Raw genomic sequence first — 27,916 nt, 5'->3', positions numbered from 1 at the left:
TCCAAACATCACATTTAAACGGGACTTGAGAGTGACGAAAAGTTTGATGTTCGAACGCTTCCGTGGTGGCCATTGGGACGCCAATTAGTGGGGGAACAGCCCTTGTTAGCAAAAACCATTTGGATGCAGCTTGCATAATTTCACATCACATTGATCGGCATCTATTGAAGTAGGTGATTTCATGCGCAAACGTATTGTTAGCGTGTTTGTCTTGTGTGCTCCATTGTGTTGTATTGCTTTCATCGTTCTGATCCACAGCAAATGGAGTGGCGCCAGCAAAGCACTTTCAGCTGTGCAGATGCCTTCAATGAAGCTCAGCGTTGGATAGAGGTAAGGTTTTCATGTTTGTGATTTGTGGTTCAAATACTTTAAAACTTGAAATTGCTTGAATTAATGTCAGGTTTTTAGAGACGAACATGTACAGTAAAACAGGTGTGTGGAACAATCATTCATTTACTTAAAAGAACAACTTGAAACAGTTTTATCACAACTTAAAGTGTAGTTTCACACTGCTGCAGAGTCGGTCATGCAGCCAGTGTGTTTGTGAAGGATGTGGTTGAAAGCATATGTTCTCATGAGTTGGCTGTTGTCCAAGCATTGCGCATTTTGCAAACATTAGACTATGACAAATCAATTCAAATTAACCGTGAATGTCGACTAAGTCTATATGGGATGTGAGTTTTGTCTGAGTGGCTCATAATGAGAATGTGTCCAGTGTTGGCAGTAAGCCTATGCCAATCTTGCATGTTTCCACCTCCTGTCACAAACAAGCATGGATGGTCTGTGCTTGTGATAGAGGCAGGAAGCATATTGTTTTAAATGATTTGGTAAATGTTGCTGTTAACCAGGGATGTCCAAACCTTTTCCACACAGGCCCCGCATACTGAAAAATGAAGGGATGGAAATTTGATATAATGTAAACCAACACATGTAGATACAGGATGTAACAAAGTTACATATCCATTCATTCATTTTCTACTGCTTTTTCTTCATGAGGGTCGCGGGGGGTGCTGGAGCCCATCCCAGCTGTCCATGGGCGAGAGGCGGGCTACACCCTGGACTGGTCGCCAGCCAATCACAGGGCACATATAGACAAACAACCATTCACACTCACATTCATACCTATGGGCAATTTGGAGTCACCAATTAACCTAGCATGTTTTTGGAATGTGGGAGGAAACCGGAGTACCCGGAGAAAACCCACGCATGCACGGGGAGAACATGCAAACTCCACACAGAGATGGCAGAGGGTGGAATTGAACCCTGGTCCCCTAGCTGTGAGGTCTGCACGCTAACCACTCGCCCGCCGTGCCGCCCCCAAAGTTACATATTTCAAGAAAAAAAAATGCATCTCAACATTGTGTAGTACAGTGGTTCTCAGTTATTTTCTACCATGCCCCCCCAAATTTGAAATACTCTTGAAACTGATACAACCTATATGTTGATCTGTACTGTACAGTTTGAACTTAAAACTGAAACCAGACAAAATGGAGAGCAGATAAGCAAGGAAGCGTATTGTATTGTTTCCTGCTTAACTTGCAGCAGTTTACACGAAACAAACGAAACTAAAACATTTTAAATAGCAGAACACGGCTAATATTACAGTCAATTTTTATAATGTTTTAAAATTGGGCCGTCTCTTGAAGGTTTATCATTTTTTTTAATAATACATTTTCAGTTTCACTGTATAATGTACATCATGGCTGATGACACTGACAACATTCTTGAAGCCAAACTGCACAAAACTAATTGTGATCGTGGATTCCTGGAGGAACTAATTAGGGAGAAGAATAGGCTTTTGAGGCCCTCTGTTAGTTGCGGGGCTGAACCTTAATAACCTCATTTTTGTGTCCTCATTACTAAGACCCTCTCGCCTTGTGTATATATTATATGGCTCATGTTGAATTATTTCAGTTTAATTTAGACTTACACTTCTTGTCCACGTCCTTTTATGAAAGACTCGGGCAGATACAGTATTTAAGGATATGTCGGCAGGAATTCTATAACTTGCAGTAGTTTATTCATTTTATTTAGTATTTAGTAGTATTTTAGCACTTGGTAAAGGCTCTTGTGTTAAATCAAAGTTCATGATTTGGTACTGGTGTGGTACAGTGCCTTTGCCTAATTAATATTCTACAATATTTAGCTTTTGCTTCTCTCTTTGTGATATTTTAGATGCAGTAATTTTCATCCATTTGAGAAGTTTTAATCTTAAAGTGCAACTGCCCTTTTTTTTTGGAATTTTACCCATCATTCAAAATCCTTATGTGAAACATGAACACATATTTTTTTCCCTTTACTGTGCATTATAACATTCATTCATTCATTTTCTACCGCTTTTTCCTCACGAGGGTCGCGGGGGTGCTGGAGCCTATCCCAGCTGTCTTTGGGCGAGAGGCGGGGTACACCTTGGACTGGTCGGCAGCCAATCACAGGGCACATATAGACAAACAGCCATTCACACTCACATTCATACCTATGGACAATTTGGAGTCGCCAATTAACTTAGCATGTTTTTGGAAAAAAAACTAACAAACAAAAAAAACTCTACCAACGTTGCATGGTTTGATATACATGCTGTGATCATGCATTAACACGTAATGATGATAACATGTAATAGTTGCAGTATCTTGCTGTATTTTCTGATTTAAAACACTACCTAAGCTTCTTTTCTCGGTGCATTGATGGACATTTAAAACCATAATGTCTGCCGAACTTTGGAATGCATGTATCGGTGTTGACATCTGCCCTTTGACTGTAGAAAGTTGTGTGCCTGTTGCTTTATTTAGGCAACATCCTCTTCACCTGTTATCAGCTGCCCTCCCATAATGCCTGTGTGTAATATGGAACCCAGTCATAATCACATTATGTGCTGTTCCAAATCTTCATTCTTTATTATTTACACTTTATTTTCCATATAATGTGAGCCTTTTCATTTGTCTTTCCGAAGGCATCCACTTTCATGTATATGTCGGCAAATTGATCATTCTTCACTCCGTTAATGTGTTTGAACTACTTAATGTCATTGTGCTTTTCATATCATTCCATTCAACCTTTTTTTCGACATCATTATTAATTCTCGGGGACTACTTGGTTCCTGGCCCTCTTCCACGTCCTCTGCATCCACTATGACAAAATCATTTTCTGCCCAATTTTTTGATTGCAATCAGTGCACAGCTCTTTGAGTCTACATAAAAGAATGCACTGTAAAATATGTGACATTTTCACTAAAGCTGGTTAGACATGTGTTGAATGTTAAATGAACGCTCATCTCTAAATCTCACATGATATTCTCTTTGCCACAAGTTGAATTACTGTATTTCTGCTACACATCTCATTTTGTATTTTAGGAGGTGACTGGAAAACATTTTGGCTGCAGCGATTTTCGAGCTGCTCTTGAGAATGGAGTCCTGCTTTGCGAGTAAGTCATGAAGATATGTGTAATCGAAGACAATTTGTCAAACTCTGAGAGTTTCTATGTCAATTTTGAGAAGACTAGGACCACTAGGGTCAACTGCAGGGTTGGCATAACACTACCGAGGCCTGTCACAATAACAGATTTTTATGAATAATAATTGTCCACATATCTGGTGGCGGACAGATGAAAAGAGGGTTCACTCTCTGTTCATTCCACAGTATCACCAATGCACACAGACAACTGCAGAGTGAACCCTCTTGTCATTCAGCCTGAAAGAAAGATGAGGTGACAAATGATCAACTTTGTTTCATTTTTATCATTCAATTTATCGATTATTGTGACAGCCCTAACACTATGACTGAAACTGGTACTTTGCATTGTTTTGATCCTGCTCATATTTGTATATATTAATCAGTCATCTTTCCACAGCAAGTCTATAGTTGTATATTGTTGAATTTATATCTTCAGCTATTTTATTTTTCCACAGCTTGATCAACCAGTTAAAACCTGGCATCATTAAGAAACTGAATCGACATTCTACTCCCATTGCTGGCCTGGTAAATATTGGAGTTTTACATGGAAGAATGTATTTAGCACGCTTATTTGCTGTGATGTACAGTTGCTCGGTTTTATTGGGTTTTATAATGTAATTAGGAGAGAAAGGTCAAATTGTGCTTGGACAAAAGTCAAATTAATGTCGAGTAGAAATGGGCCCAGTTATGTCTGCCTGGCCAATCTTGGACCATCTTGACCTTCACTATCAAACTTTGATGTGGAGGCTCCTACTGAAGAATTTGCCAATTTCTTGTGATTTGGAAGGTAATGGGCCATGTTGCCATCCATTCTGCAGATCTCTTGCTCACCCCCATACTGGTTGTAACCGCAAGCCATGATATTTCTCCACCAAACTTGACCAAACTTTTTCTGGGTGAATCTTGGGTTCACACAGGTTCCAGCAAGTTTTTTTTTTTGCAGTATTTGTGTTGATTGGGATGCAGTTTAATGTCCATCCTTTCTACAAGCTGTGCGACACCATTGTTTAGTTCTGTCCAAATTCCTGTTGGCCATTACCTTCCAAATTACAAGACAGGGCAAATTCTTCAGCAGGATGTCACTCCTTCTCACACCCCAGCTTCCACATCAAAGTTCCTAATGGTGAAGAAGGTCAAGATGCTTTAGGATTGGTCAGCCAGTCTCCAGGCATGAACATAACTGCGCATGTTTGGGGTTAGATGATGGAAGAAATCTCCATGAAGTCTAGGAGTGGTGGAAGACCTCTTTCTTTGCCATTCCAGATGATTTTATAAATTGATCATTAGCGTCATTGCTGGGATATGTGCAGAGTCCTACAAGCTCTTGGAATCTACAGTACATTATTTTGGCATACGACAAGACTTTTGTCAAAGCACAATGTTTGTCCCAGTTAAAGTCAGGCACTGAACTGTAGCACCTGCTCACCAGGAAGGTCAGGCATTTCCCCTCTAAGACATTCTCATTTTGATATATTTTTTTTTCTGGGTGACAACCAAACTGTACCATTGCACCCCAGTGTATACACAGGACTTCAATTGTTAAAATGTTCTCTTCACCTATAGAACATGACCACCTGCTCATATCAACCATTAAATGGACTTGACTTGACGGCCTGATGTATTGGGGGGAAAACTTGTGTCTTTTGGGTTTCAATCCGCAGGATAACGTCAACGTGTTTCTTAAAGCTTGCGAGAAATTGGGACTGAACGAGTCTCAGCTTTTCCACCCAGGAGACCTGCAGGACCTGTCAACTCGAGCAACACTCAGGTGCAGTTGTCTTTAAACGGTGCCTTTTATAAAAAAAAAAAAAGAAAAGAAAGTGTGTATGTATGCTGCCTCATGCAATGCACAACATTTGTATTTCCAGCACCTTGGTACATTGTTATACAGCCTTATTTACTTGTGATATAAAATATGTTGTAAAAAATGCCTTTGCAGCAGGGGTGCAAAAATACACAAAAGAAACTTTGACACACTGAATAAGTATGAAGTATACTTCAGTAATAGAACTGTATTACAATGATGTTTATGTGAAGTGTATTTAGGATCATTGATTTGGTGATTAGTATTCCAAATACTAATTACAGAAAGTCATTTTTTTCTTTTCCCCCTTTTTATTGCAGGAGAAATGAAGGCAATCGAAGACTCAAAAATGTAAGTAATGGTTAGACTTGGAGATGCTCCGATTAGAGTCTCATGCTGCCGATTTTGATACCGATCATCCATGAGTGAAATCTGCCAATACCCATCACATGGATTATTTAAATAAAAAGAGGTAGCCCCAAACACATTGTATTTTGTCATTTTTAGTTTTTTTCCCCTTTAACTCACTCAATTCCAAAGACCTATTTATAATTTTTTATAATCCCAATTGTGGATCCCAACAACATATTTACTATGTCTTTCAAATTCTAAATACTTAATGGTGTTATTCTTAAATTGTTATTTTGATGTGGTGTTTTATGTTGAGTTTGTTTAGATATTTCAGCCGTCACAAAAGTAAAAGAATATTTACGTCAAAGTGAAACTTATGCTTGAAATGTATCTTTTCACAAAAAGCTGTTTTTGTCCCTTTTTTTTTTTTTTTAAGTCAGGAACTGATATTTTACTGAAACTTGCCTATGTTCTAATGCTGATTGCTGAACAAGGGGGAAAAGGTAGAAACAACTTTTTTTTTGATGAAAGACGGGAGTCTGATGTTTCTTACAGACGATATTCTATTTGCCTTGAAAGATCAGTCAAAATCGTCTGGCCGTTACTGGAGGGGATGTTTTGAAAAATGGCTGGGAGTGAGTTAAGGAGCTCTGACAGGACATCTAGGTTGCTGGGCTCCAAATGAACAATCAAGTGTCATTTGGAAAACTTGCCATCCTCAAGTGTTTCTTCTTCAAATGCCATATTAAATTAAAGCTTTTTAACGTGCTATCCGCAGGAGATATTTTGCATGGTATGTGTTGCTCGGTGCAAACTTCACATCACTCTCACAAATGGCATGTAAGTTCTACAAGGCACACGTTTATTTGGAGTCACATGCCTATGCCGTGTGATGGAAAGGCAGAGGGTGATGCAATGACATCACAGTGCACAAAGAGAATGCTGCATGATTCAATAGTGCAAGACACAGGTGATTGGTGTTCAAAGACATTTGATTGGAGCATCCCTACTAAACATCTGTCCAAGCTTAATTTAGTTATGGTTTTAAAGCCACACATTTTGTCTGCAATAGATAAAACCCCAACAGGGCCCACAATGTGAGCCAGCCATCATTTGCCTTTTTGAAGTAGCCTTCTTTCACAGTTGTAACACGTGAGCTTTTGATTGTGGGGCGCATATGGGTGGACGTGCTGGTATGCATGCACTGTTATTATTTTACATGTTTCAGAGGTTGCATCAGAAGCCTCATTTAAATTCACACAATACTTGGCCACATGCACACAGTAATGAGGCTGTTTGTTAGTGCTCTGTCGCTCTTTGAAATGGCTGTTCTTTTTTTCTTTCTATTAAACAATTAGGGTCAATTTGTATCCATTGAAATCCAGTTTTATGAAGCTCTTTCGTTGGGGCTTTGTTTGCAATTTACACTCTATTTCTTTAATACTACAGAGATTTTAAACTCGGGCAACTACAAAACAAAGGGATGGTCCATTTTTGAATTAAGATAATTCAAAAAGTCAGCTTTTTTGTTTGAAAAAATATGCCCAAAACATGCACATATATTACAGGGATTTACTTTTCCTTTTGTAATAGGTGTCTGGTGTATATCCGAGTGTCAGCAGTGTTCAGTACTCCTGGATTGCTGATCAATATTCACACATTTTTCTTTATTCACACGTGAACAATAATCTTATATATTGGTCTTTCTTGGAAATAAAACAGCACAGCACTTTCTAAGGTCTTTTTCAAGCATTCTTCGTTTTTGTCAAACCTACAACCTTAAGTGACATACAAATATCACCTTTAACTGCTGCTTTTTGTTTTGTTTACTGCATGAAGGTAATCTATATAGTGGCGGTTACTACTTTTTTATTATTTTTTTCTTACATCCTTGCAATCTTATTAAAATACGAAATATTTGTAATTCTATGTAATTTGTCATTTGATTCCATATGTATTTGCTCCTTCTGTTTTACAGGTTCTGATCACAGTCTACTGGTTAGGTCGTAAGTCCCACCTAGATGAGTTCTACAGTGGTCCTCAGCTCAACTTCAAAGCATTTGAAGGACTATTAGGATTGGCTCTGTCCAAGGTCTGATTCTTTTCTTTATTTACATCGTTTCTGTGGTCCAGAATGACATTAACTCTCCCCTCTTACTTCAGGCTCTAGATGAAGGCACCAATGTTTTTGTGAAAGATGGCGTCTACAGTTGTCATCCAGGGAAATGGCCAAGTTATAAGAGGGAGAATTCAGTGGACAGCATCGACTCTGCAGAATCCCGAGCCATCCATACAAACAGTGAAGGTGCTTTTCTTTATGTAATGGAATAGTCTGTGGTCCTCGTGCTAGACAAGTTGTCCTTACACAACCTGCCTGAAATGAGAATTTCTGGTTTATCCGTTGAGCACACAGTCATCTTGTGAAGCTTCCTTTCTGATCTCCACTACAATATGTCCTTTGGCTCCGACTAAGATGTCGGTTTTCAAAGTGCATTCTGGAAACTGGCATCCCCAAAGGTCTTTGTTAGGATGCCTTGATGACAAGTGCACTGATATTAATTTTATTGGAATTATCTCCTCGCTTCATATACTGTATATTATGATACTTAAACTCAACAACAAACATGTTTAATCTGAAGTCACTTTTCCCTAATTGGTCTGTCAGGGTGAATACTTATTTGGCAAAGCTAGAACCCACTGGAGAAAATTCCCACTTAACATTGTATGCACACAGAGCTTTCATCAGCGGGATTCAAGCAGAAAATATGACTGGTTGTGATGACAGCTTTTCAGTTCTTTGTCATCAATGACAAAACTATTTTCTGAAGCCTTGCTGAATTTTGTGTCCGAGTCTGGTGTTTTTTTTCGTTTGTTTGTTTCATTACTTCAGCTAACTAGCAGAAAATAACCCCTGAACTGAAAATATATTGTCTTCTCCAGGTTGTGGAAGTGATGCAGAGGCTGAACAGGTATTTAGGATGGAGACCACACAACAGTTGGCCAAAGGCCATATCCCAACTCCACTCTTACAGAGGAAACGAGGAGAGGAAAGTGGAAAAGGCTGCTCTACTTCATTTATCAGGTGCAAAATCAGCCCTCCCTACAAAATGTGTGAAACTGTCTTCAAGTTTTTGTTCAATATTTGTGTCTAATAACAGTATTCAAATGTAAACCTCATTTAGTCAGGTACTGTATATTATGGAAGATTCATGTTAAAATACAGTGTTGTTGTTGACAGAATGGTAACATCAGCTCTGTGACAGAATGTTGTAAATTGGGAAGAAATGTAGTTTTTGAGCAGCCTTGACCAACACATGACCAGATATGTTGTTGCAAACTTGCTGACTTTGTTGCTAAATTTGGCAACATTTCGAACCTTCTTGGCAACATAATTTCTCAACGCAAATAGCGACAAATGGAAGACTTTTTCTGGCATCTGAGAGTTTTCTGGACTTAAAAGTGAAAGCATGCACTATTCTACAGTTTCTGTTCTCACCAAGCAGCAGGGGATGCTGCTGAGCCTCTTGTGGCCTGGTAGCAATTGGCCAATGAACTGCTCTGCTGGGAATAATGCATTTAGTATGCATTCTGTTTCTTTGTCTAGAATTGTATTTTCATATGTTCATGTACAGTATATATCCTGTGTGTATCAAGGCTGTTTTTTTCATATATTGGATATCAGTATCTGTATCAGCCGGGATCTTAATTTATCATTCCAGGCCGAATGCCCACAAGTATTTTGTTGTTTTGAATGACAAATCTTGTCAAGGTTTAATGAATTAAATGTACCTAGAGTCGGGTGTAAAATCCGAAGCGCCAGTATGATTAATTGATGTTTCATCACAATTTGACTTGGCAGAATCATGTCTAAGTTCATATGCGTCATAACGATATCTCAGAATTTCACAGTCTGTGAAAAGATGCACATGACTACACAAATATTGGTGACATTTAGGTACCTGACTGTGCCCTTTACTGAAGTTTGAATTGCAGCTGGTCATTCATTTAAGCTAAATGTTATACAAAACTGTGGTGAGACCAGCCATGTTGTTTGGTCGAGAGACCGTGCCACTGAGGAAAAGACAGGAAGCAGAACTGGAGGTAGCAGAGATGAGGATGCTGAAGTTCTCATTGGGAGTGACCAGGATGGATAGGATCGGGAAGGAGTACATCAGAGGGACATTACATGTTAGAGGCCTTGGAGATAAAGTCATAGAGGTCAGATTGAGATAGTTTGGACATGTCCAGAGGAGACATAGTGAATATATTGGTAGAAGGATGCTGCGTTTAAGCTGCCAGGTAGGAGGCATAAAGGAAGACCAAAGAGGAATTTTATGGATGCAGTGAAGGAGGACATGAGGGTAGTTGGTGTGAAAGAGACAGATGCAGAAGACAGGGTTGGATGGAGGAGATTGATTTGCTGTGGCGACCCCTGAAGGGAAACGCCGAGAGAGAAAGAAGAATTCAGGCATGCAACCAACACATATATGTGCTTTTTCGGTTGTATACCACCTTGATGTCACCTAGCTTCAAGCACTATGCGCCACCTCTAATATTTCAACACTTTTACACATCTTTCACAATTTTTGTAGTTTTAAAGTGCAAAGGTGTTATTGCTGTTGTACATCAATTGTTTGTCTTCTTTGATTTTGCTTGCTTCGTTGTGTTTGCTTGACAACAAAAGGAATAATGCTGCAATTACCATACAGTAATTACTTTTTTTCTTTATTTTGTCGGCAAAGACTTGTCAGATGATTCTGTGACAAATGACAGGATTGTTTGAGTCAGAATTGTATTCCTCCCTTCAAGAGGTTTGCCGAGCCACCTGTTCAATGCTGCTGGGAGACAACAGACTGCATCTGTTGAACTGTGGCTTCCATGACTCTTATGCAGCTGTACTGCTTGTGCTTGGTAAAGAATGCTGTCATTTGGATTTGCTATTGCTTGTGTATGTATGGAATGCTTGCATCAAAACCCATACACTAGTTGTCAGTGTACAGTGGCATATCTGCTCGAGTTAGCTTGCCAATTTTGCGTTGCGCAAAAGTGTCATCTCGTTGTGTTTACTTGCTGGCTTTATATCCTAAGTCAAATTTCATGTTTTTTTATTTTCATTCCGAATAGGAGCAAATCATTGAGTGATATTCCAATGGTGTATCCTGCACGTAAAGTTTCTGAAGACGATAACCTTGTGGATGAGCGCAAGCACAATGACGGAGACAAGAAATTGAAGAGCCATGTTCCTGCCAGAGACAGTGAGGCTCACTGGCAAGATGTAAGTTCGCTGCAAACGATTAGTGCGTTAACATGTTTCCAGGAAAAAAAAAACTAAAAAACTAATGTTTTTTACTGAAAGTGGACCTAATGATACTAGAGTCTGAGATGATCTTTAGTATCCCTGCAGATCCTTAAGTGTCTTAAATATATGAAAAATGCCTATAAAAGGCAGAAACTGAGGTATTGCATGTCTCCATTCGGTTTCGTTTATGTTTTCTTAACCACAATTTTATAAGTGACTTGCGGGCCTTTTATTCCGGAGCAGCATTAAGTTTTTTCATAAAGAAAAATGAGAAGGCTACCTGAGGAAGGGTGGCAGTTGCAGATGGAGGTAGCGTGAAATGTGAGCGTGAGAAAGTTAAGGATCACAGTCTACATTGGGCTCATCTTATTAAGTTAACATTTTTCAAATTTAAATTTGTGCTTGAAAATGTGCAGCTAATCTGATCTTTAATGGCTTATAAATGTAACCGCTACACTATTTCATGTGCATTGAACATTTATTTTTAACTGAATTTGTCCTTATTTAGGACTTGACAAAGTGGAAGAACCGTCGCAGGAGCACAAATTCCGATGTGCGTAGGAAGTCGCTTGACCGAGAACATGTCATTAACAAAATGACCAATGGATCTGCGAATGACCATGAAGAGAAGGGAAACCGCATGCAGCTGAAAAGGTAGTCTGCTGTTACAGATGCACTAAAAAAAAAAGTGCAATCTTATACTGCAATGTCTGCTATATGTTTTATAACTAATATGAAAAGGCTGCTGACCTCACTTGTCTGTTATGCCACAGTGAACTAGACTAATGTGACACATCCTCCATCTTTTCTGCTGCCTTCATTACTCTGACTCTTCTTCCATTACATACCAATTCTCCAGAGACCAGCTGTCACCACAGAGGCACAGCCTTGCCCCACGCACTCACTCCACTTCTCCTCCATCAAAGTGCTCAGGCTCTTTTTTCCGGCCACATGCTCGAGCTCCTTTGGCTCGGAGTTATGCCACTGAGGTGCCTCTTGGCAGTGCCTCTTCTCATACCCACCAGAACTTTTCCCCCACACAGGTATGTTTATGTTTCTGTTTTGTTTACTCTTCACTTCAATAATTAACAATGAGTATATTGTACAAACACACCTCACTGATTCTGCATTCACATTTATTTCCTAATGGTATGGGTTGTTTAGGAATTACCATCGTTAATAACAATCAGGAAGGCCAAAGTGTGCCAAGAAAATATAACCAACACAAATTCACTACAGCTCGACATGGACACATATTTTACAATCTTCCATTGTCTAGTTTCGCTGAACTTTTGGGAAGCTTGTGGCTTCAATGTCCTGCCCCTACTGACTCAGAGGTTCACTCATCTGGTATTCTGCTGCTTCAAGGTTTTATGATAGCTGTATTATATGGTATTGTTATGGAGAAGCCTTCGAATAGCTGTGTTGCAATTAGTTGCTTTGTTGCCTGTTTGCTTATTTTTCTGTCCATTGTCAACCCTCAAAATTTGTAGTTGGCCTAACCTTGTGGTGTGTGCGTGTGTGTGTCTTTTGACTGGCTTGTTAACATGAATGATGGGAACCAAGTTACAGCTGCCAACTATTCTCTGGAGATACAGCGCTGATCCAGTCTATACTGATATTAACGATATGGTTGGTTTTGATATCTTGCTTAAAGTAAATATTGGTATTTTAAAAATATATATCGTCCAGGCCAAATAACATGTTAATTCCACCCCCCATCACCCAATTGATAAATGAATAGGATTGAATGATAGGCTCCTATTTACTGAGTTGGATAAAGTGGTTGAAATCGTCCTAAGGGACTATTATTATTACCTAACAAGTGAATCACTTCAAGGTTTTTTCTATAAGAACATTAAGCAACCTTTGAAATGGTTTGCCGCTGTAATAAACCCACATCTTTGAAAAGTGCCACTCTCACTTCATCTCAAGACTCTGCATTCTCCTTGTTTGACACTGACAGTAGCGGTGCTGCTGTATTCTTATCTATGTTTCTTGTCACTGTGAAAAAGGTTGACACGACGGTGGAATGATATTTTTTTTCTATACCGGTATAGAGTCTTCCAATGATAAGAAAATGAATTATACCGGTATAAATGATATAAATGCAAACAAGTCAAGTTGGCACCACGGGGGACTTTGATACATAAGGTGACAGACGATGCTGTCATTGTGAGAAGGAACGTTTGTATGGGGAAGTATTTACACGGCGAACTGTTCTCACTATTAACACTAAACCACCTCCTACAGAGCTAAGCATTGGACATTTGGAGTGAGCCTGGGATGGCTCAAAGCGCTCAGTTTCAAAAAGCGTAGTAAAACTGCCCCTTTGTGATGTCACAGAGGGGTGGACTTCCTTTTATGGGCGTGGCTGTAAGCCCAATAAACTCTCTGCCCTCCCCCAAACTCTGCTACTCTTGTTTACGAACAAGCTCAGGCAGATATTATATTTATGATTCCAAGCAAGAGAAATATATTTTCATCTGTCAAAGGCATTTCACATGAGACTTTTTTTTTTTTTTTGGGAACATGAATGTGAAATATCCGCCAAACTGTTGCTGGTGCCAGAAGCAACACGCTCTCACCGGGAAAGGTACATTTATTTCACCTCACGTCTGGCTTCTGAGCGCCACCGCCTCAACGGCTAAATCTAAAGTTTTCTGTGCTGGTTATTGTGTGTAGCTGCTCTATAGAAAGTCAATAGAACTCAATACAAAGGGTTGAAACATGAGCACAATAGGTCCCCTTTAATCACAAGCACAGGTATTAGTTTGTTGAAGGTTTTGTAGATTGTGTGCATAGGCTGACATCCTGTTTGAGAAGTTTAAACAGCCACTTTAATACGAAAGTGTGCTTTACAAATTGAGTGTATTTCATTATATGGGTTAAGGTTTGTAACATTTTATGTTAATTGCTGAATTAAATTTTATATCGTCCATATCGCCCAACCCTAGTTGACACCTTTTTGGTATTTTTTTTTTATTTTTAAGAAAAAAACTGTTTTCCATTTGCCTTTTGCAGCAATTTTGCGTCACTCCCTTTCTTCCAGACACGAGCAATAACATGAAATAGTCGTTTGCATAAGGGAGGGGCAGCGGTCGAAAAACTTAAGGCTTTCGCATTTTGAAATAATTTTCAGTACATGATGGGTCAGATTTTTTGACATGTTGTATGATACCCCCATAAGCAGCGACTCACGCCCAACTCCGTGTCCTGAGCCAGGAAAACGATGGAATTTCTTGAAGTCACAATTGTTGTAGTCACAGCCCAGATAATTACAAGTACGTACCATTTTTATTTATTTTTGTTTTTATTGATCACAATCAGTGTGTCTCCACACTGAAAAACATGCACACAACAATGGACAGGCGGGAGCGCAAAGTGATACGGTGGCAGAGAAAGTAACTCAAAGCTATTTTGTGATGTCTGATTTTTTTTTTGAGTGAGCATTTTTCTGATGCAAATGTATTATGCTTTTGAACGCATAATGTTTTTAGAAGCTTTACTTAACTACTTTCCTCAGCACCAAAATCCGAGCAGAACTCTGCTCAGGACACTAAGTGAGTTGCGGTTGACTTTACTGTGTCAACAACTTCATGTCAAAAAAATCCAAACTATCCCTTTAAGACTAAAACTGTACTATGTACTTTGTTTGTTTGTTTTTAATTGAATCAGGTTTTAATGAAATGATTGGGGCACCTGGAAATCTTGGGGCCCAAGGCAATTACCTGTGTTTACCGAATGGTTGGTACGCCCCTGGATGTACTCCAGTGTAGCTTATATGCATGCAAAATTACCATACAAGTGCAAGCAGTAGTCTAATACTCTGCTGAAATCAATAGATTAATGACAAACTCAAATTAAAATAAACCATTACACACGCACACAGGGCATCCTTTGATCACACGTGGCAAGCATATGGCAACTAGATTGCTTGCTGGCCGACACGTCTTAGCCCTCCTTGTCCAAGAGCAAAATCAGGTGGGGAACAATGGACACCACAGGTCACAGATCTAAATTGGAGTTTGTGTTTGCAAAAAAAAAAAACCTTTGGGGCATATTTCCACAGATAAAGGGTTCAAACTCTGTACACTCTCTGTACAACATGTATTAAATGGAGTGACTGATGAATTAAGAGCGTCACCACAATTTAAATCCATTTTTGTCGTGTAATTCCTGTTTTCTTGTTGTTCATCATTAGGCATCCTCAGTTGGCACCGTGCCTGACTCTAATGGAAACATCGTGGGGGAAGAGACCCATTTTTCATCTTTGGCACTAAATGGAACAACAGTAACCACTCCCACTCAAAACAACCCTTTCAGCTCCCAAACCCAGTTCAAATCCCAAGGAATTCCAGCGCCCTTCGATCCTACAACACATATGACTCAGGCGGAGAATTCAACAGCCCAAATGTCTTCTTCAATCACAACAATGCTTCCAAATGAAAAAGAATCATCTCGCACAGTGGATTTGTCTGACACGTTGGGAGAGCTCTCTGACAAGAGACATAAGTTCGCAAAAGAGAGCCACAGTTTCCCTCGGGAAAACGCGGAAAACACAAGTAAATCCCAGCCAGCTTCAGGCACCAGGAAGTATTTGGCAAGAGCTGCTTCTTGGTCATGCTCAGCCAGTCTTCCACGTGGTTTCAGGCGATCTGAAGGATCATGTCGCCTCTCGTCCGTCATCACAGCCAGGCCCTTTGGGACCAGCCAGTCCAGGATGTCCACGTTACAAAGACTATCTGATGTGAGTTATGCACAATGGTTTGTTTTCCCTTTTATGTTTAATGAGAATGAATGAGCAATTTTACAATGCATAATGTGTGCAATTGTGCACATATTTGGGGTTACCATGAAACCTGTTTCGGTATGTGTTAGAAACGCATATTTCAAACTGAAATGGTAACTAAAAGAAGCACTAACCTGGTCATTTATTTCACTTTTAAATGTTTGGGTGGATGTTTCATGTTTCACTCATTGAGGTTAAGTGCCCAGGTGGTTGCTAAGGCAAGTTAACATAATGAGGGCATTTCCTGTGCGTGCAGATGGCCTGCTTTTGTGATGCTCGTGTGGCTTACCTATTGTTTTCCCTCGTTAATAATATATGCAGCTGTATCCTTGTGAAACTCTTTTGTCTCTTGTGTAGTATTCTCTCTCAATGGTGACTGGTTAATGCAATTGTCCTGCTTTTTTTTAATGTAGCTTTCTAAACTTGTACTTGTTTTTGTCACTCAGGTGAAAAGTCCAACAGAGAATCAGGGTCCAATATCGATCAGTGAAAGAGGGGAATGTGTTCCCGTACCTGCTAGTTCTTTGCTCAAAAGACAGACAGCCACGGCCTATCTAAGAAGTTGGCACCAGGATCCAATGCAGACCACCAACCAGACCGTTTTAGCAAAGGAAGCATGGAATAGTCTACCTGACCAGACCTTCCAAACCAATGGCTTTCCGCATCAGTCACAAACATATTTGAACATGCAGCCCCAACGTAGCCAACTTGAATCTCTTCAACGTAATGTCGACATTCCAAAGGTATGTTTTTCATCAATGCAAAATTGCACTTCTTTAAGAAAAAAAATCACTTTTGAATGCAGTTATAGATGTATCTAAAAAAAATTTTATATATAATTTTTTGTCACTGACTTCAGAAATTGAAACCCTTATCCAATATTGTTTCACTACACAGAATGAAATATTTCTAGCCTTATTTCTGGCAATTTTGATGATTGTGGCTTATAGAAACCAATATTTCAAAAAATTAGGACATTGTGAAAAAGCTCAATATTGGCCACACAGTCAAGAGATCCAATTCTCAGTGTGGAGTTTGCACATTCTCAGGTTTTCTGCAGGTACTCCAGCTTCCTCCCACATTCCAAAAAAAATGTGTTGGACACTATAAAATATAGGTGTGAATGTGAGTGTAAGTGGTTTTTATTTCCCCTGTGATTGGCTAGTGACCACCCTAGGGTTTACCCCGCCTCCCGACCGAAGTTCAACTTACACATGATCACATCCTATCAGATATTTAACTTGAAACACCTGCATAGGTTTCCTGAGCCATTAAATGGTCTCTGTCTGGGTCAGTAGGCCACACAATCATTTGGGGGAGCTTCAAAAGGAGTGGACTGAGGCTGAGGCACATCAAGAGGCAGCACTCACGGACAAATTCCACAAATGTCACTAATGTTAAGCGACTCCTGAACCAGAGTCAGAAGCGTCTTACCTGCACTGTGTAGATAAAGAACTGGACTACGTATCTCTCTGTCCCTTTTTCAGCTAAAAGTACATTTTGCATGTCATTTGGAAATCAACTACAGTTGGCTCAGAACAAGTTCAGGGTGTACCCCAGGGTTCCAGAGTCTTGGCGCAACACCAAATCCGTGTTGCTTGAAGTCCAGTTTCCACAGGTAGTTTCCACAGTCAGTAATGCCAGATGTGCGAAAAACTGGTTCTTTGACCATGGTGTTACTGTGCTTGATTGGCCAGCAAACTCACCTGATCTGAACCCTAAAGAGAATCTATGTGGTATTGTCAAGAAGAAAATGAAGACACTAGACCCAACAATGCAGACTGACCTGAGGGCCACTATTAAAGCAACCCGGGCTTCCATTATTCCTGAGCAGTGCCACAGGCTGACCGCCTTCATACCACTCTGTATTGATGCAGTTATTCATGCAAAGGAGACTCAACCAGGTATTGAGTGCAAAGAATGAGCATACGCTTGTTTGTTTTTTTTTATTGATCTTATGTTATATTGTAATGTTCTGAGATGGTGAATTTTGGGATTACATTACCTGTAAGTAATGAAGGTAATAATGGTGTAATGGTTTTATTTCATTTGAACATGCATCAGATTACAATTGAGTGAATCACATAATCAGTTCACAGTTCCACATGTCCAAAAGGAGTAGGAAGAAGCAAAGCTTCTTAAATCGTACCCCTCCATCTGGTACTTTTACAATCAGTAACTGTTACATTTGTTCACTTCCTGCTTTCATAATACAGTTTAAGGTTGTTTTTTAATAATGTTTGATTCCACATACTGAAATGCTATGGCTTTTTAACGTAGTCCTAGCATATAAGTGTTTCAAATTTAGTTCTTCCCTGAGATCATATTTCTCCTCTCTTGTAGAGAAGTATTGGATGACATTTTTAAGTAATTGGTTGTTTTTAGCCTTAAAATATAAATATTTTTGGCCACCTTACCCTAAAAGGTAAAATAAGTGTTCCACTCTGTCAAATATAGAACTTTCATGATATAATTTTTTTTTCAAAAGATGTACCTGTATATTAGTTCAAATATATTTTAATGTAGTTTTAAGCACAAATATGACGACTAAAATAAAACTAAGAGTAAAAATCATTTTTTTTAATGAGATGTTTGGGGTGCCCTGGAAATATTGGGCCCATTGAGCAAATTAGTCGACCTTGAATAAATCCCCACTGAGAGGGAGCAGTAGAGCAAATGGCTAAGGAGCTTAAATGATTGTATTGTAATTGCACGTGAGTTTTGTTGACTGCATCTATCCCCCACCGTTGCTGCTTCGTACTGTGAGAGATATTCTCCCACCCTCTAGAACATGAGGTGTCCTGCTGAAAGTATTTAGTTTCCACCAGGAAGAGCTTGACATCAGATCAGTGGGTGTCAGCTTTATGTGTGTGTGTGTTGTTTTTCAGGTGGACTGTCGCTACATGAGTGTGAGTCTTGCTCTTAAACCGAACAGTCCACATGACTTTGGTTTCCAGCCTCATTGGGATGCGACTGGAGCAAGAATAAAATATATTCAGCCAGGTAAAGCATTTTTCTCTACCTTAAAAAATAAATGTATGACGGCATAAAAATGGTTGCTGCTTTTGTGCTGTTCTTTTGATCTGAATAAGATAACTTTTTTAATGCCACATGGATGCAAAGTAACTTTTATTTCGTAATTTCGTAGACTAATCTGAGGCAAATTATTAAAATAAATTTATTAAGACGATGGTTCTCAACATGCACATACGTATATTTTAACAAATGTTTGAGTGGTCTGTGTTGTGGTAGTTGAACTGACTGCTTTATTGTGGAGGAATTTAGGAACAACATGGGGAAACATGGGCACATCAGCGGTACAAACAATCCACCCACAAACACTTTGTGGAAAAGTTTATGGGTGACACACTTTCAGGCGTTAGCGGCAACTGCTGGGAATTTGGAACATTAGAATTTGGAGCAGCAACCTTGTCTCCAGCTTGTTTCTCCTTTTTGGTTTGAGCAAATCAGTTCTGAAGCGGGAACCTTGTTTGTGTTGTGCTGTCTGCGCCCTTATCTGTCTTATTTTCTTGACGGCTGTCCCTCCCTCGGCAGGCGGCCCAGCAGAGCTCTGCCAGCTGTGTGTAGACGATGAGATCGTGACTGTTGATGGAGTTGCTGCAGCACACATGAGCTCCGGTCTGTGGGAGGAAAAAATGGCATCTGCCTTGCAATCTGGCACTCTTACCATGGATATTTGTCGCTATGTAAACAAGGGTAAGCTTCTGTTTGAAGAAATTAGAGTTTCCGTTGAGCACCTGTGAATCAGTGAAACTCTAATCTTCATTGAGAACCTGTGATTCAGGGAATATGTAGTCCTTGTTAAAGGGGACCTTTTATGTTTTTTCCACTTTTCTGACTTATAAATATAATTAGGATGTTGTATTTTCGTCTTAAACGATGCCAACATTTCAGATAATGAGGTTTGTGCATTTGGAAGTGAGCCCTAAAAGAAGTTTGGGATGGCTCAAAACACACTTATTAAAAAGCGTGGTAACATTGCTCCTTTGTGATGTCACAGAGGGGCAGACTTCCTTATATGGGCGCGTCTGTAAGCAGATAAGCACTCTGCCCTCCCCTCTGTTACCTTGCAAGCAAAGCCACGTTTGTTTACAATTCCTAACACCACCACCTAACATTAAAACAGACCGTTTTCGCGGGAACCACAAAATCCAAAGAAATACAGCTGAATAGGTGCAGATTCTGGAAGACCTGTATAAAAGCTTTGTGTGCTGGTTATCGTGTGTAGCTGCTCTATAGGAGTCCACAACTCAATACTGTAAAATTAGTATAATAGATCCCCTTTAATACACCTCATATATGCACATACAAAGGTCTTGCTTGACCCAAAACACATCGGTTCATCAATAAAGATATTAGATGATGATGGTGCACTCTGGCGTTTTGCGTCACAACCAGTTATGCAAATTCGACTATTATAGTCATCCCTCATTTATAGCGGTTAATTTGTTCCAGACTGCGCTAAATTAATTTTCATTAAATCGAATATTTCATAGTTGGAGCTTAGAAAACTGTTTGACTGTCTAAATATGGATTCTAACATTTATTAGAGCCCAGTAGACATGAAGCAACACCCCAGAGTCACCATTACGCTCCTACTTCTTTACAATTCTTTGTTTACACCACATTAGACAACTCTCTCAACTGCAGGGACTGGAGACAGCCGCAAGCCAGTGAGCTAAGTAGTTAGCTTCAAATTTATTTATTCTAAATTTACTAAGCCAAAAACTAACCACTTCCACACAGAATAGAGGGAGAACTTGTTTTTACTTCATCATGTTGGATATGCCATTGTCTCATTAGTGTTTTGTTTTTACTGCCACTTAGTGACTCGAGTACTTATCATTTATTTTAATATATTTTGACTAATAAAATGCCATAGTCTACCACAAAATGGCGAGCATTTATTTCTGAAAAGCCACGATATAGTGAGGGAGTGATCATCGAAACGCAATATTGCAAGGGACAGCTGTATCATCTAGCCCTCCTCTTGCCACACAGCCCTCACAGACTGCAGTCTTGTGGGAAACTGGGAAACACGTTTACATGTAGTCAATGTTCCGGTTTCTGAATCATTCGGAATAATCTGTTTACATGCCTTGGCAAACAGGGTTATTCCTGTATACATGGTAATTTTAAACAACTGGGATATCACGATCAAAACAGCGACGCACGGAGAGCATCATTTCCGCTTCTTCTTGTATATAAAACCAAAAACTTTGACAAAGCGTCTATAGAACGTCTGTAAAGGACAAACATTTTTTTTGTCTTTCACCACATTGAGATGATTAGTTTTCTCCTCGCTCCAAAAATTGGCAGTTTTGCATGCTGACATGTTTTCAAATTCATTACTTCCTGTCAAAGACCCAATATTCCTCTTGAATGGAACACAAATCAATATTCCTTTTGCTGGGAATATCCCGATGTGTGTATACGTGACCTATTATTCAGGTTAGAAAAGCAGTAACCCTGGTGGAATATTCAGGTTTTTAAAAACTCGAATATGAGTATATTCAGGTTTTTCAAAAGGGTTATTGGTGTTTACATGGCCGTGCGCAACCGGTTATTGCTAATATTCCGGTTATGATATGGTTATTTGACTGCATGTAAACGTAGCTACTGGGGGGGGTTGATCAAGTAAAGAGAATACGGTAAATAAAACTCTTGGCATGGGTCAGATTTTTTACTATATGTAGCTCCATCAGGCCAAATGCAAAAAAATTGCATTCATGTTAACCTTTTTTCTAACATCATACAATTGTTTTTTTTTTTCTTGTGTGTGTGTGTGTGTTTGTCTCCTGCTACGATGGATTCTCCCCATTAAGGCTCTGCAGGTTTCAGCTCATGGGTTTACTTATGTGGTAATTGCTTGCAGTGTGTGAAAAAGCTTTTAAGAATTCTACACTTTTGATGTTAAAACTTTATCATTTTGCTGTGGAGTGCCGCGAATGCTTGAGTAAATCCAATTTCTGTTCATTCACGACAGCACAACAGTTTATTTGAAATGTCATTCCTTGCCGTACCATTCAAACTGGGAGGTATACAGTATTAGCAGATTAGTGTGCCAGTTTATACACTGATATTCCAAATCCTGACATCTTAATCCCGTCAGTGGCAGATTCAGTCATCGGGCTGTCTACGGTGTTTAAGCCATGGTGATTGGGGTGTTGATACCTTGAACTCTCCTGCTTCCAATTTGACCTGTTCGTAGACCGACCGGATATGGGAGACCTTTTTCTTATTTTATTTTTTTAAATGTTGCACTCATTGCTGCATGATACAGGACAGGGTAGGATATCCAAAATTTTAAGGAAGGACAAGTTTCTGTTCAAAAATGTTCTGATCCAAATTGAAATATGCCCAGAAGACTGGAGGCTGTTATAGCTGCAAGGAATGTTGCCGATGTAGTGTATTGACTGTTTGGTGTTGAGAGCCGACAGTGATTGTAAGGCTTTTTTTTTTTGTTTTTTTTTTTGCACTGACACTTTGCTTTCTCACACAGGTGGTTCAGAATCGGCAATATCTGATGTGAGTTTCCACCATTTCATCAAGTGTGTATGAGTGTTGCTTGATGATCATGTTCAATCTGCCTGTGCATCTCCAGCTCCAGGTGCCATCCATCAGCCCCTCCTCATCCAGCTGGTCGTGGGACCGTGAAGACCACCGCAGGCGTCAAGAGAAGTGGCAGAAAGAGCAGGAGCGCCTCCTACAGGTGAAGACCAGCACTTTGGAGAGTGGCGGAAGGAAAAACATCAACTAGTATTTGACATGTACTGCATTTACTCCCATGTATTTGCATTGATTAGGAGCAATATGAGCAGGATCAGCAGAGGCTGGATACAGAATGGCAGAAGGCGCAACATGCTGCAGTGGAGGGGGAGGTGTGTAGCCGGCTGAGATTGATATTGAAGCTGCACTTAATATGTATGGCATTTACTTCTGTACCTCAAACTGCTTGTGTATTGTACATCTTGTACATCTTGTAAGGCTTATTTTATTATCATCGGGACTGATTTAATATGAATATAAATAGTTTGGCTGCACGGTGGTTGAGTGGTTAACATGCAGGCCTCACAGCTAGGAGACCAGAGTTCGATTCCAGCCTCTGCCATCTCTGTGTAGAGTTTGCATGTTCTTCCGTGCATGCGTGGGTTTTCCTCCAAAACATGCTAGGTTAATTGGTGACTCCAAATTGTCCAGAGGTATGAATGTGAGTGTGAATCCCAGCTGGGATAGGCTCCAGCACCCCCGTGACCGTCGTGAGGATAAGCGGTAGAAAATGAATGAATGATTTAAATAGAGTTCCTGCCAATATAAGCAAGTTCATTAATTATTGTATCTATAAAACCAAAAAACACTAAACTCATCATACAGTAACTTAACACTTCAAAGCTGTACCTAAAAAATATACAAAATATGTACTGAGCAAAGCAGTTCATTGGAGGACATGCGGCATAGAAAGTGGTTAGTGCGCAGGCCACACAACTAGAAGACCCGAGTTCAATCCCACCCTCGGCCATCTTTGTGTGGAGTTTGCATGTTCTCCACATGTATGCGTGGGTTTTCTCCGGGTACTCTGGTTTCCTCCCACATTCCAAAAACATGCTAGGTTAATTGGCGACTCCAAATTGTCCATAGGTATGAATGTGAGTGTGAATGGTTGTTTGTCTATATGTGCCTTGTGATTGGCTGGCGACCAGTCCAGGGTGTACCCCGCCTCTCGCCCGAAGACAGCTGGGATAGGCTCCAGCACACCCGTGACCGTGATAAGCGGTAGAAAATTAATGCATAATTAAATAAATTGAGTTCCTGCAAATATAAGCAAGTTCATTAATTATGGTTCCTATACATTGGAGTTCATTTTAACACCTGGCTCATATGGTTCTGTAAAATAGCATTTCATTGGTTTCAGAATAACATGGAGATTATCAGAGGGGTCCATGTGAATGGTTTGACAAACACTGAAGAGCAGAGGCCTCAAGAACTAAGCACTCATGATGGCTCAAAGAAAGATCAGAATGGAAAGATCATGGAAGACTGGTAAAACCTTTATTTTTGTGTTGCACAAATATATTGCACATAAACTTCATGTCAAATGACTGCACTACATGTAGCGTGTTCAAGGACGTTTACAATGGCTGCCCACTTGCCTGCTACTAACTTTTTTTTTTTGCTTTTCTTTTTTTTTTCTTTTTCAACTTGCTGCTGCTAATGTGACACCTCAGGGCTGAAGGCTTCTCCGACTTTGCGCCGCTTTCTCCTGCACACAGGTCAGAACAAGCCTTGACAGAGTGACTTATCAGCCCACGTGTTATTGCTCTTGATATGTTGTTGTGCTCAAATATTTTAGGCAAATGCACAAAAATATTCACCTTCTGCCTCTCCCATAGGACAAAGTCCTTGTCTACACCAGCGTTAGGTGGTCCACAAAAACAACAAAAAGGTTAGCCTTGTTTCTATCCTATTATGTTACGCTTATGCTGAATATGTTTTGTTTTGTTCAGGTGATCCAAAAACAAGGAAAGGGGAGGCGGTTTCGAAGGCCGAGCAGGAGAGGCAGCAGATCTTGGAGGAAATGAAAAAGAGGACTCAGCTTCTGACCGACAACAGCTGGATACGTCAGCGCAGCAGCAGTTTTTACAAGGAACCCATCTACATCGGGATGCCTCTGAAGAGGTTGGGTCAGTCTGTTGCTTGGCCGTGTGGTGACTGTTGTGCTCTGTCAATTGCCTCTATAACTCCACCGCTCGCAGGTATGAGTCTTTGGACATCCTTGAAACGTCACACTCGACCTCCATGGCTGGTTATCCCCGACCACACTCTGCTGCTGCCAGTTATTGTGGTCCAATTAGGAACTCCCCCTCCGCCTCCTCCCGCTACACTACTGGATCCATGACATCCCAGAGAAATACATCCACAGTCTTGCACCCTGGCAGGTAATCAACACAAACAGTTCAGTTTTTTTTTCCAACTGCGTCATGTATTATTTTGCCACTCGGGCCTTTGACACTATTAACATGTGCTGCCTCAGGATGGTCAGTGGCAGGAGAACTTGCTGTTTGTGTGAAGGCGACCTGAATAACGGGGCAGCCATGGTTATTGAGGCCCTTAGCCTCTACTTCCATTTTGCCTGTTTCCAGGTGAGATGTCGATGACAGCGGGTCACGGTGTGCTCACATGAGTGTGGTAATATTCACTTGGGCTCAAGTCTCACCTCTTACCACTGTAGCGGTGTTCGTCCACACGGTGGTGTATTCTAGATTTTACATTTTATATCGCTTTGGACCTGTATTATTTTGCACTGAAGACTACAACCATAATAATAAACATCCATCCATCCATTCCGTTTAGCCTCACTTGGGTCGCGGGTATGCTGGAGCCTATCCCAGCTGTCTTCGTGCGAGCGGCGGGGTACACTCTGGACTGCTCGCCAGCCAATCACAGATAATAAACATACAATATTGTTAAATAAATACTGACACTTTGATGTTATTGGACGTAAAATAAGGCTTGTATGACCTGTAATCAGTTTTTTCGGAGGGTGGCATTCAACAACTGAAGCCTTTTACCTCTTTTGATTGGTGAGGAGCAAAGGGGGCTGTGTCTCCTGTCAAGTTTCTTTTTCAAAGCCTATTGTGAAAGTGTCACTAGGCAATTGCTTCCAATTTTAGCTGGCCGGAGTTAATTAGTATGTAGACACAAATATGCATCCACCATTATATGGCCTGCAGGTGATTTCCTCCAGCAACCACTGGGGGACCCGTGCTAGGAGTGCTATTGTAAAGCATCTCTGATTTAAAACTATTACTAGAAATATTAAAAGTAAAGGCACATTATTTGTTGCATTGTACTTTTCTCACTTTTCTTTCCATCTCAGTGTGTGGGCTGCCAACAGTGTCTGGGAAAAACAGAGAATGGTGTCCAGGTTCGTGTCCGACACAAGAAGCCATACTGTGAGCCCTGCTATTTCCAGCTTAAGTGTGAGTATTACATTGGCGGATTTTTACAGTCGCATTTTTGTAGTTGCTGTTTGGTTGACTGTATTTTTCACTTCACACTAAACCATGGGTGTCCAAAGTGCAGCGCAGGGGTCGTGTTTGGCCCGCGGCTTGTTTTTTTTAATGGTTTGCATCATAATATACATATTAAAAGGTGGAGTGGAATGGGAAAAATAGAGTAAAAATCACAATGTAACAAGAAAAAGCTGAAAAGTTGACACCAGGGGTGTAATTTAACACCAGATCTTGTGAGATTAAAATGTGACGATATTTCTCATTTAGAGAAAAAATATCTTGCGGGAAGAGTGAGACAGAGGTCTACCAGACTGTGCGCTATGACATTGCTACATTGAATGATAATACACATAATATGAAAGTGATTGGAAATATTCATAAAGCACTTGATGTGTACTATGCTAGATAATCCTTGCAATCCTACCTGCACTCAGTGTTCCCAGCATGACGCTTTTTACAACATGACTTTTTTTTTTCGTTGCAGTTCAATAGCTGCCACTGTTAAATGTCCTGCAGCTGCAGTAATTTTACACTTGACCAAAATTACTAGTCAGAACAAAGTGCATATAACTTCTGTCAAAATGTGAGAGTCCAATTTAAAACTACTTCCTGCTTCCACATTCGTGTGTGTGTGTGTGTGTGGACTCTTTGAATGTCTTCCATTGCAGACTAGATTAAATAACATAATTTTGGTGTGTTTTTTTTTATCAAAAACACCAATTATCTTTTATCTTTAACATCATTTTAGCCTCCGGTTCCCCATCCATGTGACCAAGAGAAGGTACTCATGATAGCGGACTAAACTAATGAATGAGACCCTCAGCACTGCCGGAATTACACCTGTCATTCTGAATTGTGGTCACAAGTTGTTCACTTGGAAAATGGATCCTGGCATTCATTTGATCAACTTGGATTAAGTATATAGAATAAATAAATATGTTTAATGTGAAGTTATTTTATTTGTCACTTGGATGTTTAAATGTGTTATGGAAGATTGCAGATATACTGTCATATTGTCTTAATATAGTCCCTGTTTGGAAACGCATGTACTAGAGCACTTTTGCCCCCTCCTAATATAATCTCACTATGCGCACATTGGTATAAATCAATGTTATGACACGCCTTTATCATTAGATGGGCATCTTTACTGGAATGTCCTCCTGTGCACTGTTTTAAGGGTTTTTTGCTATTCATGATTTTGCCACAGGGGGGCAGAATTTCTCCTACTAAATTTAAAAAGAGTTACTTAGTGTAAATATCACTAGTTGGTCTGTGGCATGGGTTTCAACACATTGGATCCGGTAATAACCAAATTGCAATGCAAGTACTGGCTGAAAGATTCAAAAGTTGTACTTATAGACTATACTTGTTTGCATTTAACTTGGAAAAAACATCAATAACCAAAGGAAAGCAACCCACTGTGTTCTCATTTTTGCTGTCTTGCTTCTTTGACCACAATGAAGCAATTGAGGGAATTCAGCTGTTGTTTTTTGTGTGTAATGTGAATTTATTTTGCTTATGTGAGATTCAAAAGTGAATTAAACTGATTTTACTAGCTTTCTTATTGAATGAAATAAGTCCATGATTAAATGCTACTAAATTCTTGGAATATCTTTTGCACTTTATTTTGTCTGTTGTCGCACTAATGGTGTGTTCTTGAGTTTTACAGCACCAATATTGACATCCACATACAGACCCAAAGCTGGACATTTTTTCGGAATAAAGTCCATGCTATAGATTGCTTTTGACTGTTAGGAGTATTTATAGGTTATCACAAGGTTTGTCTGATATCAGGCCCAGTATCATGCCCCCACGTGCCAGTATCAGCTCAAGACCAAAGATGTCAATACATTCCAATATGTACCTTGCAATCTTTAACTTGTTTCATAAAATACAGTGAGCACGATCGTGCATCAGTCACTGACCGTTTTTTTTTTCTTTCATCTGATTACCTGCTGGTGATGCAAAGTCAGTTAGAAAACTGCTTGCAGTACTGAACTCTGTACTTTTGAGAAAAATACAGTCGACAAGGCTGACAGATTTTTTTTTTTTTTGCCACATTAGCAGAGTGTCTTTAAATGTCTTAATGTTTTTTATGCATTATAGGTCATGTCGCCATTTTTATACTTGAAATGCTCAAATTTAGGTAAAAAATATGTACAAATTGCTTCAATATGTATATATTT

The 27,916-nt window shown here is 39.8% G+C and overlaps 1 protein-coding gene across 2 annotated transcripts; it reads left to right on the top strand.

The window, feature by feature from the left end:
• LOC131139816 (LIM domain only protein 7-like) lies at window positions 1-27,339 on the top strand. Of its 2 annotated transcripts, XM_058089718.1 has the most exons (27): window positions 1-169; window positions 259-330; window positions 3,351-3,421; window positions 3,906-3,975; window positions 5,112-5,218; window positions 5,575-5,605; window positions 7,584-7,697; window positions 7,769-7,910; window positions 8,546-8,687; window positions 10,730-10,880; window positions 11,413-11,558; window positions 11,764-11,947; window positions 15,109-15,654; window positions 16,143-16,439; window positions 18,585-18,699; window positions 19,252-19,413; window positions 22,220-22,245; window positions 22,322-22,429; window positions 22,524-22,598; window positions 23,630-23,757; window positions 23,943-23,987; window positions 24,108-24,160; window positions 24,222-24,393; window positions 24,471-24,653; window positions 24,749-24,857; window positions 25,595-25,697; window positions 26,479-27,339. In XM_058089718.1, exons 2-27 carry the CDS (start codon window positions 262-264, stop codon window positions 26,499-26,501), a joined length of 3,372 nt encoding a protein of 1,123 aa, XP_057945701.1. In that variant the 5' UTR covers window positions 1-169; window positions 259-261; the 3' UTR covers window positions 26,502-27,339. The 2 variants fall into 2 exon arrangements, with proteins under 2 accessions (XP_057945701.1, XP_057945702.1); XM_058089719.1 differs by lacking the exon at window positions 24,749-24,857.
• Window positions 27,340-27,916: the final 577 nt, after the last annotated feature.

This window comes from Doryrhamphus excisus, chromosome 12 (assembly GCF_030265055.1).
Source record: "Doryrhamphus excisus isolate RoL2022-K1 chromosome 12, RoL_Dexc_1.0, whole genome shotgun sequence".
In the NCBI taxonomy this organism is placed as follows: domain Eukaryota; kingdom Metazoa; phylum Chordata; class Actinopteri; order Syngnathiformes; family Syngnathidae; genus Doryrhamphus; species Doryrhamphus excisus.
The sequence above is the reverse complement of the archived record's forward strand: the minus strand, read 5'-3'. Positions and strand labels throughout refer to the sequence as shown.